The sequence below is a fragment of the Episyrphus balteatus genome, chromosome 3 (assembly GCF_945859705.1).
Source record: "Episyrphus balteatus chromosome 3, idEpiBalt1.1, whole genome shotgun sequence".
Classification (NCBI taxonomy): domain Eukaryota; kingdom Metazoa; phylum Arthropoda; class Insecta; order Diptera; family Syrphidae; genus Episyrphus; species Episyrphus balteatus.
Window position 1 is genome coordinate 72,750,796 of NC_079136.1, and position 20,038 is coordinate 72,770,833.

Here is a 20,038-nt window from a genome sequence, read left to right on the forward strand (position 1 = left end):
GGCTACAAAATAATTTTTTGCCCAACAAATTTTTTTTAAAAGGGCTAAATTTTTGAGAAAAAAATAAAAATTTAAAATTGAAACTTTTTTGAAAATATTGAATATTGATTTAAAAAAAACTTTCGAAAAAATTAGCATTTGATTTGACCATAAAAAACTAAGCAGTAAATTTTTATTTGGGAGCAAAGGAACTACGTAATAGTAATTTGAAACTACCTGCCTGGTTGAAAAATTCGGACCTCATAAGGGTTTTATTTGGCAACCATGTGAGCCAATGCTCTTTTTGCATCGGAAATAAAATATTCAGCGCATTTTACCTTTTGTATCAAAATTTTTGTGCCAGCGACGTGGTGGTGGTGGCCAAAACTTTACAGATATGCCAATGTCATCCAATCTGCTTGATGCAATGCAATTGAAATCCGGCAGAAAATAGTGTTGTAGGGTGGACAATATTCATCTTCATCAGCTTTCACAGCTCTCCAGACCCATCCACCACCAGATGGCACTATTGTACACCTTGTTGTATACAAAAAAGGAACTTTCGTTTGGTGTAATAAAAGTAACACAGGACATGGCGTATCTCTCTATGTGTTGTGGATAGATAAATATATTTTGTAATTTTTCTTTTTTTTTTGGTTTTGTTGTATACCTGATGGCCTTAGTTTGGCCAACAGCCAAGTTTCTGACGTTTTGCCATATTTTTCGGTTGGAACTATGTGTGTATGTAAGTTTCATAAGTTTTTCTTTTCCCTTAAGTTTTGTTGTCAATTTTTTTTTCATGGAGATGGTTTTTTTTTTAGTTTTTTTTAAGGATGGTGGAATACAAATTATATTTCTTTTCAATTTTATATTTATGTACTTTGTGGGTCATGTTTTATAGTAACTGAGATTTTTTTTTGTTCAGCTTTAATATTTAAACATCTCTATAAGTAATCCTTGTGCGATGTTGTAATATGAGAAAAGAAACACATATCTGGGGGAACGACGACCAAATTTTGAAAAGGACGAAGTGATGAGGACAAGCAATACATATATCGTCGTATTTGTATTTTGCGTTTACGAGAACTGAATTTCAAGTACCCTATCATGCCTTTTTCACACGGAACATACACAGAAGGCAAGCACTTCACGTTCACTTAGTTGTGTTGATTCAGGTTTAAAATTGAATATGTTTTTTTTTTGTTTTGTTGTGAGGTCCTTGCGAGGACAACTTTAGCACGTCATATAGTTTGTTTGTATGTAGTTACGCAAACATCAAATCATACATTATTTAGATAGATTTCCTATCCCACCCATATTCACATCAGTGTGATGATATTGTTGGATGAAATTGTTTTCAAAGAAGCGTAAGAAGTGTTCTTTCATTGATATGTGCATTTAAATTGCTCATGACGCTGCCTGGCTGATGTTTTTAGGGATTTAACAAGTACCTGTCTTGAAAATTAAATATGTGAGGTAGTACTTTAATAATTGAGTGAATATCTGCCATGTTTATATCAGTAATTTAAAATAAGTTAAGTGCCAATTTCGCGAGAATAGTTATTAAATCGTTTGAAATATTGAATTAAAAATTAATACAATTTTGCTGACTTAATTAAAACAGTGACTGCATTATTTAACTGCCCCGATCTCACTAAACCAGAACTCAACTCACTATTTTTCTTTTTCAATAGCTTGATTTATTATTTAAGAAATTTTCTTGAAATATTCCCAGAAAATGTGAAAAGAGTTGAATAGATTTTTTTTCTAAGTAAAATTTCATTTTATATTTATTCTCGGCGAGTTTTCTTAGGAGAACGTGTCTCAAAGAAATTACAAGCGGCGCAGGGACATAAGTCCCCGGGACACAAGTCCCGAATTTTTTTTTCGGGACTAATGTCCCACTTTACTGGGTCATAAGTCCCGAATCAAATTCGGGAATTATGTCCCACCTTACTGAGACATTAGTCCCGAAAAAAATTTTCGGGACTTACATATGTCCCACGTATTTTTTCTTTTTTTGCATAAATATATCTATAGAGACTATTAGAGACTACAGCTGACGAAATAATAGAACCGATATTGTTCTCACGATTTTTTTTTTTTTCGTAGTACCAACTCCGATGTAAGGTACGGTTACAAGCTGTTGGAAAACAAAAGCAAAGTTTGCAAATTTATTGGTTAGTCGAAATTGCATCGTGACAAAATATAAACAAATGTATTAAGTGAAAGTTTAATAATTGAAATTTGTTATAACCGATATGAGTACTCACCAGGGTGGAGCGGAAACAAATTTCTCAGAATCGAATCTCTTATTCGCGCGAATTTTTATTTCCACACCTCAAAATGGATTCTCCCGTGGGCAAAATTTTTTTCCGCTTCGCGTTTGGGTTGTGCAAATTAAAGAGATTCGATTCTGAGAAATTTGTTTCCGCTTCGCGTTTATCGAGTTATAACACTAGTATATCTTTGGAACAAACATTAAACTGGCAAAATAATTCTCTTTAAAGTTTGAGTTCTATTTTTTTTCCTTGACAAACTGAAGTAAGACAAATTTTATATAAAACTTATTCTTTGAAAAGTTGGAATGATATAAAAATCATAATGGTATTATTTCGCTTTATAATAAACCGAAACGAGGCACCTTTTTTTTATATTTTTTTTTCTGAAAATAAATTGACGTGAAAGAGAAATAAAGCCAAATATTGAAAAAAGATTTATTTCTCTTTTGAAAATTAAAATTATGCCAATTCTCGAAAGTTTTCCTTATTTCACTTGGGCGTATTTCTTGGCACCAAAAATAATCTTATGGATTACTTAGTACTTATGTATATGAACATTTATAGTAAAAATATGTATATAAAATTGTTTTTACTTTATTCGGGACTTATGTCCCATTTTCGACTAAAAAATTCAGGACTTCTGTCTCAGTAGGGTGGGACACAATTCCCGAATTGGATTCGGGACTTATGACCCAGTAAAGTGGGACATTAGTCCCGAAAAAAAAATTCGGGACTTGTGTCCCGGGGACTTATGTCCCTGCGCCTTACAAGCAGCCTTTAGAATTTAATGGTACAGAATGGCTATTGTGAAAAAAAAATTAATTAAAAAAAAAAAAATTTCAATGATTGAAATTACTATGAAAATGAGGTAAATATTTTACCTTGAAGAATATTAACGTAAATTTTTAAACGCATTCAAGATTTTACTGGATTTTTCGAAAATGTATTTGTTGAATATGTAGCTTTATATGACTAATCATTCATTATCTACTTCAATAATGATTTAAGTCCTTGGATGTCAACAAATTGATCTCTCTTCGAATAGAAGTATCACACAAAAATAACGGTTATTCGATTTCGTTTCTGTTTTGTTAATAAATTAACTCTATCGACAGCAATTTTAAATTTAAAAAAAAAATACAATATTAACTTTCTTAAACTGTAATACATATTGAGATTTCCTTTTATAATTTCAAATCATAATAAATGTTACCAAAAAAAATTGAAAAATAAATAAATAGTAAAAATTTTTAAAGAGAAAATGTTGAAATTTTTTCAATAATTTTTTTTTTCAAAAATCTGAGTTTAATTACCATTTTTTCAAAAACCCTTTCCTCAATTTACTTAATTCTAATTTTACAAATATGAATAAGCTTCTAGCTTTTTAAAAATGTATATTAAAATATTGTAGGTGTTGCCGTTGTGTTCGAATATTTTTTTTTTGTGTTTGAAGTCAATTTGGGAGAAAATTGCATTTATCGCCCAAAACGATGGAAGATTGTCCTTCACTCCCTTATAGTTGTTTTCCTCTGGTTGCCTAGACAGTCATTAGTAAATTTATGAAATTTAAGCAAAATTTTTGAAAAAAAAATTTTTTGTTCTCAAAAATCTTCAATTAAATTTAAAAAAATCAAAACGGCAACATCGGCAATTTTTAATCTATAGACTTTAAAGTATTTTTAATTACCGACGTTTGAAAAAAAAGATCATCAAAATCCGAGCTGTTCGGCCAAGTCCCCTAATATAAGAATTTTTTAGCTTTAGTTGCTCCATTCATATGGTTTCAAATAATATTTTTGTTTTAAAATCAAGTAAAATACTATTTATAACGTATTCTGGTAAAGACTTTATTTGCTTTGTCTTCTTCGAAAAGAAAATGCTTGTCACAAAAATCGGTTTTGATTTCCATTTATTTACAATTAAAATCCAAGTTTCTTAAATATTAATTTTACATTTACATTTATTACTGTCACATTAACATTATAATTCATTATAAATACATTTCAACTTATTATCTAAATCTAAAAATTTTTTTTTCTGTGAATTGTTCTATTCTACTTTGTTCAACTTACATCCAAGGCAAGTAGGCAAAATATCAACTCTGATGTCTTTCATTTAACAAAAAACAAAAAAAAAATTAAATATAAATCTGAAAATAACAACCCACTGTAAAATTAACACTCTCAATTTCTAAATATACATTTTTATTTCTTTATAAGATGCAACAATGTGCAACTTGTAAAAATGTATAGTTAAGAAATATGCCAAGTAGTGGCCAGGTTTGGTTCAAAAGAATATGACAAAAAATCTTGATCCACAAGTTGATGTTTCAGTGCCAACTATAAGGGAAAGTGAAGTTAAGGTATGAGAAGGGTTTTTATGTTTTTATGTCATATACTGCCAAGTTGAAAAACTTAAACTGTATTTAATTGAAATGGAGAATGTAGTTGATTTAGAATAGCTTTTTATTTAAGTTCAGGCAAACATTTGGCGATACATCACTTTCTAATAACTACACTTGAAAAAATCTTTTATCTGGAGTACGTTCACAGGTATTTAAACTTTACAAATATGTTGGAAGGTGCATTAGATGTGTAGTTGTTCTTCAAAATAAATACAATTTTGGAACTGGATTACAAGATTATAACACTTTCATTAAACGTTTATAGACGATATTGGTTTATTAATATATCGTCGGCTCAAAAGTATGATATTCGGAGTCGACATTTATTAAAGGGGACATGCTTTTTTTTTATATTAACAATACTCGTGTCAATATCAACATACATGAGGTCATAATAATAGGTCATAATTCAAAAAATTAATTGTCAATAACCTAAAAATCATTTAGCAAATAACGTTCTCTTTTAAACCAAAAGTAAAAAAAAACTGTTTGTTCACTGTTTTGTAGCCATTCAAAGTTAACATATAAAAAATCATTATTTCGTTTACGGATTCAGGTTTTTACATGCAATCTTGTAATACAGGTAACTTGTGTTAAAAAAGTTTAAACATTAATACATTATTTTGGATGTGGAACAAGAAAGTTAATACTATATAAAAACACTAATTTTCTTGCTAAATAATATAATATTGATGTTTATTGTAGTAGAATTATTAATCGAAGCTATTTCTATTACTTTTTTACATAAGTTTGAAGTAAATTAGGAATTCAGTTGGTTTTCCCACGCTTTCCCACTACAAAAGTGACACTGAAACGTAGAATAATGAACTTTTAAAATAGCCAGTAAATTTTTTTCCCGTTTTTTTTCTTTTTTCGAGCTTTGTAGCCAGATATAATGTCCTTATTTGGTTTGACTAACATTTTATTAAAAAAATAAAATAAATGTTTTTTTTTTCAAGAAAAGTTTATATGAAAATGTAAAATGAATGACATTTAGTAAAAAAAAAAAATTAACATTACCCAATTTGATGCACAATTCGATTTACTAAATTTTTCATTGTTGTTCTAAAAAAATATAAGAAATCTATTTTCTTGAAAAATCTCATTTTCAAAAAAATGCATAAAAACTATTAAAAACCTCAAATATTTTGGAGTTTTTTGTGCATTTTCTTTAAAATAATGAAAGCATTTTATTTTTGACCACACTTTGTATGGGAGGGTACCCACTGTGCACAGGTCGGTCAGGCGCTATATTAGGTTTATGTTCCGACATTATTTCAATGGCTCAAAAGTATTATATTATTTTGGGCACCAAGGTGCACATAAAACATAGACATACATTACTAAAAAAAATACAGGCACTTTTGCAATATTTTTACTTGCGATATAGGTACTAAATATCAAGTTATGCATTCGTACAAAAAAAAAAGTTGAGATAACATTTTTCCATGACATTACGATGGTAGAGAATGCCAAAAAAGTGGGTCCCGGAAGTATATGACGGTACTAGTCATATACCGATTTTGGTAAAGTTGAAATTGCTCAAAAACGGCTCCAACGATTTTGCTTAAAAAATTCAAATGTAAGTTTTAAAACGAGGTCTATCTTCCAATGAAAAAAAATTTTTTTTTTGAAAATCATTATTAACGGTTCCTGCCATAGAACCATTTTTTTTTTAATCCGATTATATCTGAAACTGCTTATTCGATTTCAACGAAACTTTTTGTGAAGAAGCATTTATACAATTTTAATATAAGCCAAACATAAAATTAAAAAAAAAATAATTTTTGGATTTTTAAAAAAATTTTGAAAAATTTTTTTTGAAAAATCAAATTTTCGAAAACGGGACATTGAATTTTTTTGAAATTTTGGTTTTAGATGTTGATTAGTGATTTCTACAAAATGGCATACTAATTTTATTTTAAAACTTTTTTCCAAAAAATTATTTATAAAAAATTAGTTTTTAAAAAACCGCTCTAACGATTTTGAAAATTTTCTTTCTAAAAATGCATCTTAATATATCAATCAAAACTGCATACTTGTTGTGGAGGGCAATTTGATTTCAGATTTTATTTTGTTTTTTTAAAAAACGAACTTTGTGTTTTTTTTTTTATTTTTTATTGCCTGTATAGTACCTACATTTCCCAAATTTCTATATAAAAAGTCTTAAACATGTAACTTGAACTCTAAGAGCAAGTTCGTGCGACCCAGTCGCGCACTTTATTTTACTTGCACGTGGCCACTCGATGTGTTAATCAAATATTATGAGACGGGGACTAACAGAAAAAAAAAGTCTCAGGGAGGCCAAAAAAAAACGACCGCAGTAGTAAACTTTTTACTATTTGTTTAATTTAATTCATAATAAATTAGTGTTACAGTAGAAAGATATACATGTAGAATCATTATATCTGTACTTTGAAGTTGTAAACTTTCCGATAGCATACTTTTTTTACAAAATAAAAATATCTATCTGAAATTGAGATTGGATAATTTTTTTCTCGAAAAGAACCAAAGAAAAAACTAAGCTCTGAATGTTTCTTACGAATATTCTCCAAAACTGAAGGTTTGATATTCTTCTCTATATAAGAAAAATTTAGAACAGTCGTCCTAGAATTGAAAGTCACTGAAAAAGTTTACCTGCGGGTTCTGGACATTTTATAAATTGATTTTTAAAGTCAAATATTTAGCTTCATTGTAGCTGGTGTAGCCCTCTTAAATTTGATATTTTTAACCGAATAAGCTGACGAAGAGAGTATTTTAATTTTGCAGCAGGATCTTGTTACTTAATATAAATATAATTATTTTTTCTCAAATAAATAAATTACAATTTTTTTATTTTTTATATAGCATCTGCGGTGGTACAATGACGTAAGTTTTAAGTTAACCTAAGGCCTGACATATTTCTAATAAAACTTATCTTTCTCAAAATTAAAAAAATACTCTATCCTGTTATGTTTTAAATTTTCAGGGCCCAGTTTCAAAGTGCAAGTTCATCTTTTTGCCTTAATTTGTCTCAATCTGAAATTACTTTATATAATTGAAGAATATTTAAAATTTGTATTTAAAATTCTCTGACTTGAAGACTTAAAATAAAATAAAGTAGAAGTTACAAACTTTTTTGTAAAAACTTTTGTAAGGTACTAAACACTTAACGTTCTTATAAAACCCCTGGCATAATTTCAGGACTTGAAAAAGTCTCATACTCTACTGGTGGTGGTAGAAGACATATAATGTAGGTTGGAATCAAGTTTATGAAAAATAAAATGTTCATCTTTTTTGACAAAAATCGTTGTTTCAATCTACCACCACAACTAAAAATATTAAATATACCGAAATTAATAAAAAATAAGTTTTCAAGGATTTTTTACCCTTTCTTTGAAAAATACATTAATTTTATACTTAATTTTCGCCATTGTACCACTGTAGTTGCAATATTATATCGTTTTGATGATTCTCCTAGAATTGCACCGAATTTGCTTTACTCAGTACAACTTTGCACACCATAAAGCAAATCGTCCAATTTTAACTTAGCCCTTATATTAGTTGGAGCACCATGTCCTGGCCTTCCCCAAAATGTATCAAATGTTTCAAAATGTTTGCTGCACAAATCTTTTTCGAGCTGTTGAGACATTGAAACGGTGCGACGTTTTTGTGACATTTGTTTATTCAAATCACTCAAATATTGTAGATCAGTACTGTCCGTCCATCTGCACAGAAGGTGGGTTGGGGGTTAGGTTGAGGTGGGTGCATTTATAAAATATTTTTAATTTTTTTAGTTTTTTTGTTTAAGATTATTTTTTTTTTTATATGACAAGAAGTGCGTTTTTGTCTGTTTGCTATTGTTTTTTTTTTAAGTATCGGATGAAATGCTCTTATCGGATATGCAAGGTGAATTTTTTTAAGCAACATTTACTATTTGAAGCGTACCTATTATCGGATGATGTCCGTTTCGTAACATCCGTACTAGATAGGCTAATTGGACGGATTTCAGCTCGTCGACGTGCCAGAAGTGGAACAAGTTCCACACCACCCCCATCATGAGGACCTGCAGCCACTGTACAATGGCGGGAAAAACGAGGGCATATCGTTACTTTCGAATCGTTTTTATTTCCTTTTCGATTTATACGAGTTTTTATATCGTCTTTGTTCGGACTTTGTTCGGATGGAGACAACTTTATTGGGCTACCTCCTTTTCCGGGACACTTACAAGTACAAAGAGTACAACATTTGTCAGTTTTCTTCGATGGTCGCTTTTTGAAAGTAAGTTTTTCAGCTGGTGTCACTGGATTATCCTGATCCAGTTCCTTGAGCATTTCTTTATTGGTCCAGCCCTAAAAAAAGTAACATAAAAATAAAATGGAGTTTAAATGTGAAAATAGTAATTTTTTTTTTCTCATTTATACCAAGGACCTCATAAAAGTACTCCCCAATGCCTTTGGACTTCGACAAGACTTGCCGCCACCTGGTGCAGGTTTTGTCCAGTTTTGTGCAGCATTCTAAAACAAATAAATCACTAGTTAATAGCTCATGCACAGATAGCATAAAAAAAACGAATGAAGGTCAAAAAATAAACAAAAGAAAGCACTCTTTGCTGCTAATCCTACCGGTTTGTTTCGAAGTTTTTTACTTGTTCTTCCGACCAACGACGACGACAAAGGACACTCTTCATCCTTTTTGCTAACAACTATCTTGTCTAAGGTTTGCTTTCCCTTGGGAAGAGATTTATAACACACTTCAATGTCCACATGACCTTTATTTCGAAATGTCATCGCTGGATGATCCTTCAATGTTATTTGCAAGCCATCTGGCGTTCTATGAACCTTTTCATCTGCCCCCGCCACCGACAACGACAAGGGTGTATGCTCAATAATTGCGTATTTTTTTGCCGCCTCACAATTGGCGATGGAGATGTCAGGAATTTCGGTCACGGTCATACCGTGACATTTTCTTCGTTTTCCTGGCGAAAAGTAATTGCTATAGCGACGGCAGGGCAGCAATACAGAAGAGCTTCGGTTGAGGTGCATTGCGCTCTATACAAATAAAAGACAGAAGTAGGATGTGCGATTGCATTAATAATTATGTGTGTGGTGTGTGTACACATATGTAATTGGTATAATAATAATGTGAGGGTGAGTGAGTGATTAACAATTTACAATAGATGGAGTTGAATGCAATCCGATTGAGGAAATGTCCCTTCTGCGTACATCAACGTTGGGTGCTCCACCACCGGGTCGACCCCAAGGACAATGTTTGACAAACATATCATAGTACTGAAAATATAATAAAATAGGATATATTTTTTTAAAGAGTTAAAGTAATATTGTATTGGTATGAGGTTATAGGTATAGACATGGTTTACATTAAATTTCATAAACTGGATAAAGTTGTTAATCGTCAGCCTTACATATCTAATTCTCATTTATATGAAAAAAAGCATTGTTACTTATACAATTATTATTTATATTATTCAATTAAAAGGTGCTAAATGTTTGGTTAACTAATACGTAAATTTTCATTTCATTATAATTAAACCTTGGTACTTTAAAATAAGATGATGCCGACTTTAAAACCAATCTTCTTAAAATAATAATAAAATCTTATTAAAATAAACTCTGTCAAAATTAAAGTGAACTTCATTTCATTTTAATAAGAATTATATTCGACTTAAAAAGATTCTTATTAAATCTATGTGCATTAGGGTGGTCCAATTTTTTGGTTTTTACATTTCCGTTGTTCCCCACTCAAAAATTGGTTGCATATGTGTTTTGTATTACACACGTGAAATTTCAGCTTTTAGGTGAAGTGTAAGTGGGCGCTCAACAGGCTCAAAGTTTTTGCTCAGATGCTGGTATAGCTGGGTGCTCATGCCTAGTAATTAACTCTTGTTTTGATTTATCAAGTGAATTAAGTTATGATGTGGTAAAGTTTTTCATAAAAAACCAATAGTTAAGTGAAATTTTCACAGATAATAATTTTTGTTCATTTATGTAAGTATTTTTTGCTTAAAGTTATCAAAACAGAGTTAATCAATGAAATACGAGCTAGTGACTCAAAACCAAAGAAACATGAAAATCATTTACTTGGTTGTCGGGAACATGCGTGCTTATCATGTTTAATCCAAATTGCAACCTCAAGCCAAGTCCTAATACGATATAATCAGATATTAAGGGTAAGGTAAGGGTAACAAAGTCTAATATTCCAAAGGTGATGAGCGCCCTCTTCCTTTTAGTTTTGAAGGCTAAAACTTTCAGCATTTGTTGGTATTGATGTCTGTAGCAAAATAATGGGTGGGGAACTAATGAATTATATGGTTTATTTTTTTGCCTTATATCGTGGACCACACTATTTGCATACTTATTATTTCTGAAAGATTGTGGAAATCTTCTAAATGTTTGGTAAATATGTTTTTGCGTCAGATGCTTCGTTTTTGAGTGCTACAGTGAGTAGTGGTTTATCATACTTTTTTTTACTGAGAGATAGCCTGATGGTAAAACACTCGCCTAGTGACCCAAAAGTTGTAGGATCGATCCGCAGTGGCTGCCACTTATTTTTACTTGCGATCGATATAGGTACTACAGGGCAAGTTTAGGATTCGTAAAAAAAGTCGAACTCGAGATAACAATTAGTTTTTTACAATATTTTAATTTTAAATTTTTTTTTAAAGGGTAGGTACATATTTAAGAAACAATCAAAGTTTATTCGTTAAATACTAACGATATACATAAGTACATTTTCTTAAAATTAAAATTACATATATATAGGTATTATATTATTACAAAACTAAAAGAAAAACTTACATATAATGTACATTATGGGTTATTTTGAATAAAGAATATTTTTTTAAAGTTAAGTGATTTTATATTTTCAATGCTGGAGTTATTTATATTTGAATTTTTATTGTAAATATTGATTAAAAGATTTAAAGGGCTATTAGCACCGTAGTTTGATCTACTGAAAATGTTAGAAATTGGCAACTGCCTTCTCAAGCTATACTGACTAGCAATGAAATTTAATCGACAGAGGATCGATGGAGCTGAAATCGATCCATTTATTATCCCGACCATAAAACAAAATTGTAGATACGCTCTGTGACTGGTAAGAAATGGAAGATTTATTAGATTAATACGTTGAGCGTAAGGTGGCAAGTTAATTCGATTTGACCATGGTACACCCAGAGAAAAAACGCATAGTAATTTTTAATCCGTTCTACATTGAATCAATGGTGAAAAATATATTCAATAATTTTCTAAAAATCGTCCTATGGTTAACTTACAGTTTGTCACATAAATTTTTATAAGTGAGATGGCACAGTGGTAAAGCACAAGCTTGTCAACCCAGGTGTAGCAGGTTCGATCCCCAGCGGATGCCAGTTTTACTTTTTTTTATTTTTTTTAATGTGTGAACAACTTAGATTTAAAGTGTGCTACTTTGATTCAATCATTTTCCACTTTAGGCTAAAAATGTAGTGATTTTCCATTGATTCAAAGTGGTTTCGATTGATTTTACGTTGTTTTTTGGCTCAGTGTAGAAATCTTAAGCAAAATCTCATAAATCTTCTTTGAACGGACTCCAATCTATTTATATGAACCGCATAATATGGCGCCCATATAACGCAACCATATTCTAAAATGGATCTTACGAATGAGACATAAAGAGTTTTTAAAACGTAAGGGTCACGAAATTCCCGAGCAAATCTTTTGATAAAACCAAGAGTCATGTTAGCTTTTTTAATAATGTAGTCAAAATGGTCAGTAAAAGTTAATTTTGAGTCCAATACTATCCCAAGGTCAGTGAAACTAGACAAATTAGTTAGTGGTGATAGATTAATCGCATAATTTTACATGATATTACGATGATGGAGAATGCCAAAAAAGTGGGTCCGGCAATTCTGTCTGTCTGTCTGTCTGTCTCTCTGTCTGTCCGTCTGTGTGTACCTCGAGCTTCAAAAAACACATTTTTGGATTTCTAAAAAATATTTCAAAATTTTTTTTTGAAAAATCAATTTTTTGGAAACGGGTTGGTAAAAAATTTTTAAATTCCGTTTTTATGTGTAAATTAATTATTTCTTTAAAATGGCATACCAACTTTTATTTTTAAAAATGTTAGAAAATTTTTATATCTAAAAAATTATTTTTTTAAAAAACGGCTCTAACGATTTTCGAAAAATTTTTTCTAAAAATTCCTTTTTATACAAGAAATAAAATGGCATACTTAGTTTTTTGTAAAAGATCATTTAAAACGGTATTTAATTATTTATTAAAACAGATTGTATTTTTTTTGCACCACTTATGAAATTCCGTGAAAATATCAAATTTAAAATTTTTCCTTGTTTTAATATTAGAGTAACTTTTACCATAAGAGCAAGTACGTGCGACCCCAGTCGTGCAATTTATTTCAAATGTCTTTACATAAATTAAATGGATTCTTTTAAATTAGTAGGGTAGAAGGGGGAGCATTTGCCAGTGGGGTACCTTTGCCAGTCCAGGTTTTTTTCCAAACCAACAGAATATTAAATACCGAAAAATCATTTTCTGTTGCACATTTATGATTGAAAACTTTGCACAAAGTTTGACAGCTTTTGGCTGGACACGAAATAAATTAGACGCTTGTGTTAGTTTTTTAATGTTGAGAACCAAAATATGAAGGTACATAACCGTCGTAAATTGTAGGTATTTGTCGTGTTAAATTACTTTTTGATACAAATATCTTTTCAAAATTATGTGTACTATGCTGTGTAGAAGCGATTTTTTACTGTTTAACTTATAAAAAAGTTATAAGTAAATTTTTGAAAGATTAGCTTGTGGGGTGCATTTGCCATTTGTTTTTGGGTAGGTTTTGCTCTGGCAAATGCACCCCATGGGGTACATTTGCCAGAAGCGAGCTTCCTCAAAAGAGGATGGCAGAATCCTTAAAAATCAGTCCCTTCTTCGTATTTTCAGCTAAAAAGAAGTTTTGTTTATGATTATTGGTTTTATTTGTATTAACTTTGATATTTAGGTAACTGGCAATCCCTCCCCACCCCCGTGGCAAAGCCTCCCACCTGGGGAGGCTTTGCCACATCACTTTTCGTTTTTTTGAATAAATTATTAAAAATAGAAATAATTAATATAGCAAAATGAAAAAAATATTTTTGTGAAGATAATAAAGTCAATAATAATATCAGATATAAAAAAATTAAAAGAAACGTAAAAACTTTGCGTTAAGTCAATTTTCCTAAATCCTGGCAAATCCTCCCCCTTCTACCCTACATACATTCAAGAAAATGTATACACTTAAAGACGGAGGTCTTCTTACTAAAAATCATGAAGAAATCTTCTTTATTTAATACAAAATCGTCTTGTTTTTATACATGTAACAGTGCCCTGGCAAAAAATTCAAAAGCTTGGTAGATTTATTTGACAGCATTCTGTCGTTTTAGGGAGTTGGAAAATGAATTTTTTTTTCAAAAAGTTGGTCCCTGACTTTTTATTCGCTACAAAACGAAAATGACATACACACATCAGTTTTTGATGTCGGAGGTATAACCACAAGTATATTGAGGGCACAAAGACAAAACCACGAATCTTCAAAATTGTAGTTTTGAGAAAAACGGCTTCAAAGTTTTGAAAACTCATGCAATATTATGGAAACTCGTGCAACGGAAATTGAGGATTGGGATCAACGCAGTGAATGATAACAAGTAAAATGGGGCATAGCAGTGAAAATGTCTAAATATTCGTGGTTTTGGCTTTGTGTACAACGATATGGTGGCAACTTGTACGAAAATTTTACAACCTTTTAATAGTAAAATAACACTGGTCTGCAAGGAAATCCTCCTTTAAATAAAGCTATACTTTTCTAAAGGATTTTTGTATGCTGATTCCGAATCCGAAGTCAGAATTGATCTAGCACATCACATTTTTTGGATATTCTGGTTAGAAAATCTCAAAAACCCATTTTTTTGCTGTTTTCGAAGAAATATTTTGGCATAATGTAATATTTTTCAATTAAAATTGATACGGTTTATGAACTTTTTTTTTTCTTTAAATTCAGTTTCAATCTTCTCAATATCTCTTTTCTTCTCCGAGATATCTTAATTTAAGTAAGGTTTGGCATATCTTATCATAAAAAAAACTGATCTCTAAAAAATCTTTCTCCCTAGAACAAAAATATACTTTTCTAATGGACTTTAGTGTGCTGATTTTAAATCCGAACTCAAAAAATTTCGTTCAGCTCTGGTTTGTGAGATATGTGTAGTAGTTTTTTTTTTAGATTTTCTAAGAAAAAACTTGATTTTGTGATACTTTAATGCGAACATCTGAAAATCCTCACGTGATAGAATTTTTTTGACTTCGGATTCTAACTCAGCACATCAAAAAAACTATAAGAAAAGTATACTTTTGTTTCTAGGAGAAACAAATCTGAAGCTTTACAAGGCAGTTTATCGAATGGTTTATTACAAATAAGATATTTCTAAATAGATAAATAGTATATAAAATTACAAAACACGTACAAATTTTGTTTAATGTATTTTATTATGGTTTTCTTTACATATTTGACTTTTTAAATATAATGGTCGTTGATATTTTACATTTTCCTTAATTAAGGTGTTTTTGTTCATGTTGGATTTACTAAAAAGTAAAGGATTTCGATATTTCTGCTTTTTTTATAAATCAGTATTTTAAAATATGAGTAAACATTAATGTAAAAGGACATATGTCAATCAATAAGCCATATTAAGAGGAATAAGTCCTCCAAATTTGAGCTCAATTCTACAAATAGTTTTAAGTTTGCACGAGTTCAAATAAATCTAAAAGGTTGATTTTTTTAGAAACTACCCACATTTTTCAAAAATCATTTTTACAAAAATGGTACCTGATAGAATTTTTCTGAAACCAGATTTAGATTCAGGAAAGTCTAATCTTTAATAATATCATAAAATTATTTGAAGGAGAAAAAAAAGTTAAATTTTGCAGACCAGTGTAATTAGTACCTACTAGTTTCAACCGCTGTTCAATTGTAAAAATGTTCAAAAATCAGTAAGGCCAGGCCACTATTTCTCTCAAGACTTCATATGTCTTCTTTATAGTTTTATATTTACATCAATTTCGCATGTGGAGTGAAGTCGCATGTGGTCACAACCTTTTTCAGGAGTGAAGTGTTCAAAAAGTTAACTGTAAGAGGTTTCTTAAAGTTATGTTCAGGCTGGTTTGCAAATCGACGAATGGTATTAGTGTATAGTCGATAGTTGATAATAATCAACATCGACTATTAATGTAAGAAAATTGTTGGATTTTTAATGTTTTCAAAATTTCAAAAACTAAATATACATATGTATAAAATTAAACTTGAATTTCAAGATTTTAGTTTATTGAATTCTAAAACATATGAAAACATTTATGAATATATTTTCGTAATTTTAGTTTTTTGTTTTCTTTTTTCTCATATTAAAAAAAACATTTTTATTCAAATATCAGAAAGACGGAAAAACTTTTAGCTTAAAGTCAACAATGGTTTGACAACTAAGTCACGTAATATCTTAGCATATTTTACTAACGGTCAAATACTTCCCAACTAAAAAATTCAAATAAAGGCTTTGTAGGTACATTTACTTTATTGCCACATATAAAAATTAAAAACATTTATACCTAACCTATACCTTTGCACACTGACATTTAGCATTCTTTGCTAAAAATAAATAGATATTAAATTGTATAAAACATAAACCCATAATCGCATTCTTCCAAAATAACCTAACCTAAATAACAATATGCAAAACATGAAATTGTTTCTTAAAATAATACAAAATAATTACAAAAATAGAAACCACTTGATTGAAACTTTGAATATTTTTACTTCCCAAAGAAGAAGGCAGTTACAACTAGCGTGACTCTTGTGAGTTTCGATACAATTTTTGTTCACAAACAACCCACTTATAGGTTGTCAGTAAGCTTTTATTTTTGTTTTATTGTATGGGTCTGAACCAGAGACTATTTTTAGAGAAAAGTCTGAACTATTTTTATATAGGTACCTATTTTGGTAATCAAAAAAGTAATAAACAAAAAATGTTATTGATTTATTAGTCCAGTCAATATAGATTTTCGTCCTATAAAAGCTAAATAAGTTTTATTTGTACTTGCGGAATTCTATCAAAAATAGATTACAGTATCCTAGTTTGCACTTCTGTTGTTCAGTTTTTTTCTCTTATAAACAGTCTTATAGGTGACTTAGAAGGTGATTCCCGTCAACACTCTAAGATCATTTGCGCAGTCAAACTGTTCAATATTTATGTAAAGTCGTCAACCAAAACTCTAAGGAGTCTGTAAAACTAAAAACTTGGCCATTATATCATTTAAGAAGTTCGGGGTCTGAAGTCTAAAAATGCTTAAGTTGTTCACTCAAGAATTAGCTTCTTCTTAAAAATTAAAGTTTAATAAAGGTAGGTAGGAATTATTAAAGGTATTTGCAATCAAGCCCACATTGCATGTCTGTTTTAATCGGCAACCTCCAGCTTTTGATTTCCTTAAAAAACATCATAAAAAATTGGCTTTTGGTTTAAATTTCTACGGATGTTTATAGTTTTATTTTTATTTTTATTCTGCAGAGAAAATCATTTTATTTTATTAAATCCTTACAAATGTACATTTATATGGGACTTATCCAGAAATTTTATGTGCTAATAGTAGCTAGAGCTAAAATAAGTGAATTTTATTCAACTTCTTCATGTACATTTACTAAACCACTTTTTGACATTGAACCATTGACTCTAGTGCGTGCGACCTAGTCTTGAATTTAATTTTTGTTTTTATTTCAAAAAACAAAGTTTTTCCAATATTTTGTTATTCCATGTTTTTGTTTACAAACCTTTTTCACCTGCTGACACCCACAAACATTTATTGATTTATACACTGTATAAGAAGTTAATTTATTCCACATTGCAAAGGTTGTGGATGTTTTCTTAAATTTTGTCTACGATAGAGAATTTATTGGAAAATGGAAAAAGAGTTTTAGTATTCTGACAGCTGACAGGTAATAAACAATCGATATAGATGCCTTATGTTGGATTTTTTGTTTTTATTTACGAAAATACAATAATAACGAGAATTTAAGATAGATATGGAAATAGAAATAGATAAATTTGATCATATGCATATATTGTCTTATCGATAACATTTTTGTATCCTTCCTTGGAAGGTTATATTTTTGTTTAGAAATTGTTTTTGTAGAGGTATTATTTCCGTAGAAGAAAATCTTTGAAATAGTGTTTTGCCTTCACTAAAAAAAATTGATAATACTTTTTACTAACTTTCTATTTTTCACTTTCTTTTTATATACAGGGTGTCCCAAAAGTAATGGATCAAACGAAATATGCTGATAGGCCAACTTTAGGGCTCTCAGAATTTGGTAACTTGTTCATCCCAAATCTTTACGGTTTTCGATTTAATGCAGTTTTTGTGAAATTTCGATAAATCCGGACTTTGCAACAGTATTTTGCTCATAATTGATTTTTGTTTTTTACAATTCTTTCACTAAAACATTGCCTAAAAATAAGAAATAATTAATTAATCAAAATATTTTTTATTTCATTCGCCATTTTACTGCAAATGAATTAACAGTTCAATCTTGTATGAAAACTCAATTTCTCACTTTTATTTCAGAGCAACACCCTGAACAAAATTTTTATGGTGTGACCCTGGTTTATTATTTTGAAAACATGTCGTGTTATTGCAGTTTTCAAAAATGTATAAAAGTTTCCAAAGTTGAAGTTAGAACTAAAGATATTACAATTTAAAAGCAACAAAACAGGGTCTTTCAGAGAAAGATTTTTTTTTATATTTGAAGTAATTTTTTGAGAAAATTGCACCTACCTACTACTTATACTTAAGCCATGGAAAATTCCACTTTCTTCAATCAGCCTAGGAGACCAGTTGATATTTAAGTATTTTATGAAATTTAACCATTTTTTAAATCAACAAAAACAATACGGGAACAGCTCTAATTTTTCATCCAAAAAAGGTATTTTAAATGAGTGATGTTTGAAAAAAACCATTAAAATCGGACCTGTTCGTTCTCGTTCCACTAAAGAAGTTGCAATCAAAAACAAATGTTAAACATTTTTATGTTTGAAAATTTTACTACGAATCGTCGTTTAAAAACTATACAGGGAATCATAAAAAGAAGAATAAATAAAAGAAAAATAAATAAAAAAAAAAGGAAACAGAAGTATACCTTTGTTTGTAATTTTTTTTTTTCGTTTGGTTTAGGCAAATTTAGTTATTTTGTCTTGCCAGCAATTTAAGGTTGAAAGACAAGTATATTTTTTCTTCCTGACAACTATCTTGTATCACAATTATGATGATCCCTTATTTTTCCAATAATCCTAGGGCTTTCTGACACTCGGTAACTACCTATGATTTTAACATGACAAGAACCTAAAGCTAATGCTCAAGTTAAAAGTTAAATAATATATTATTTCAATTGTTAACAGTCAGTTGGTAACTTTTTTTCCAAATTTATCAGAAGGGAAATACGTAAAACTTCAAGTTGAAAACAAACAACATATTCCATTTAACTTTATGAGTTTCCAAAAGATAAACAAAAGCACCTTGGTCGTTTAAAAAATATATGTATTTTCTTTATTCTATTTTGAATTTTCCCAGAAAACAATCATTCTATTCAAACCAACAACTGATTTCTTTTGTTTTTTTTTTGTTTTCTATAATCCAATCAACATTCTTATAAATCAATAACCCGCATGTTACACCAAAACTTAGAAAACACAAAAATCCCTCGTGTCAATGTCACACATGAATTTGCAAAAATGTCATTTTTCCTTTCAGAACTTTCATCGTTTCTCTCTTTCAATTGATATTCGCCTTGTCAACATTTTGTGTTGGTTCTTTCTTTTTTTTTTTTAATTTAAAAAAAAAAATAATATTACAGAATATCACACTTTCATACTCACCTCCTGTTTGTCCTTTTCGGTTCTTGCCATTTCTTCGGCCTTTTTGCGTCGCCACATACGCATACTTTCTTCGGCATTTTTTCGTTCCATTAATCTTTTCTTCTCCTCGCACCACAAAAGTGGATGCTCGTAATGATCATAGCAAAATGTCCCCATATTTCTTCTATCTTTCTTTATTTTTTGGGTTTTCGAAGAATTTAATTCTTAGCACTTCGATATTTTATCCTTGAAAGAAATAGAACCGTCCGTTTCCCAAGGATAACTTTCAACAACGAAAAACTTAAAAACTATTATTGCACCAACAACAACAACAACAAAATTTTTCTTCTTAGAAATAGTTTTGAAAATTTTATCTCTATAAATTTATTACTAATAATTTCAATTTAACTCCTAAGATTCCTTAACATTGAACACAAAACAAAAATTTAT

At 29.8% G+C, this 20,038-nt stretch overlaps 1 protein-coding gene across 1 annotated transcript; it reads right to left on the minus strand.

The window, feature by feature from the left end:
* Positions 1-8,078: 8,078 nt before the first annotated feature.
* On the minus strand, positions 8,079-19,967 carry LOC129914340 (uncharacterized). Its single transcript, XM_055993538.1, has 6 exons — positions 19,610-19,967; positions 9,819-9,935; positions 9,270-9,695; positions 9,069-9,161; positions 8,593-8,996; positions 8,079-8,372 (listed from the first exon to the last, which is right to left on the minus strand). The coding sequence occupies exons 1-6, from the start codon at positions 19,763-19,765 to the stop codon at positions 8,144-8,146; spliced, it is 1,425 nt and encodes a 474-aa protein (XP_055849513.1). The 5' UTR covers positions 19,766-19,967; the 3' UTR covers positions 8,079-8,143.
* Between the last annotated feature and the right edge of the window lie 71 nt (positions 19,968-20,038).

Bases quoted from the DNA above. Each gene is read 5' to 3' on its own strand.
- LOC129914340 (XM_055993538.1), bottom strand. From the start codon at position 19,765: ATGGGGACATTTTGCTATGATCATTACGAGCATCCACTTTTGTGGTGC. The intron at 9,162-9,269 runs GTAGGATTAGCA...TATTTGTTTTAG, and splicing joins AAAAACTTCGAAACAAACCG to AATGCTGCACAAAACTGGAC. The intron at 8,997-9,068 runs GTATAAATGAGA...TACTTTTTTTAG, and splicing joins GTACTTTTATGAGGTCCTTG to GGCTGGACCAATAAAGAAAT.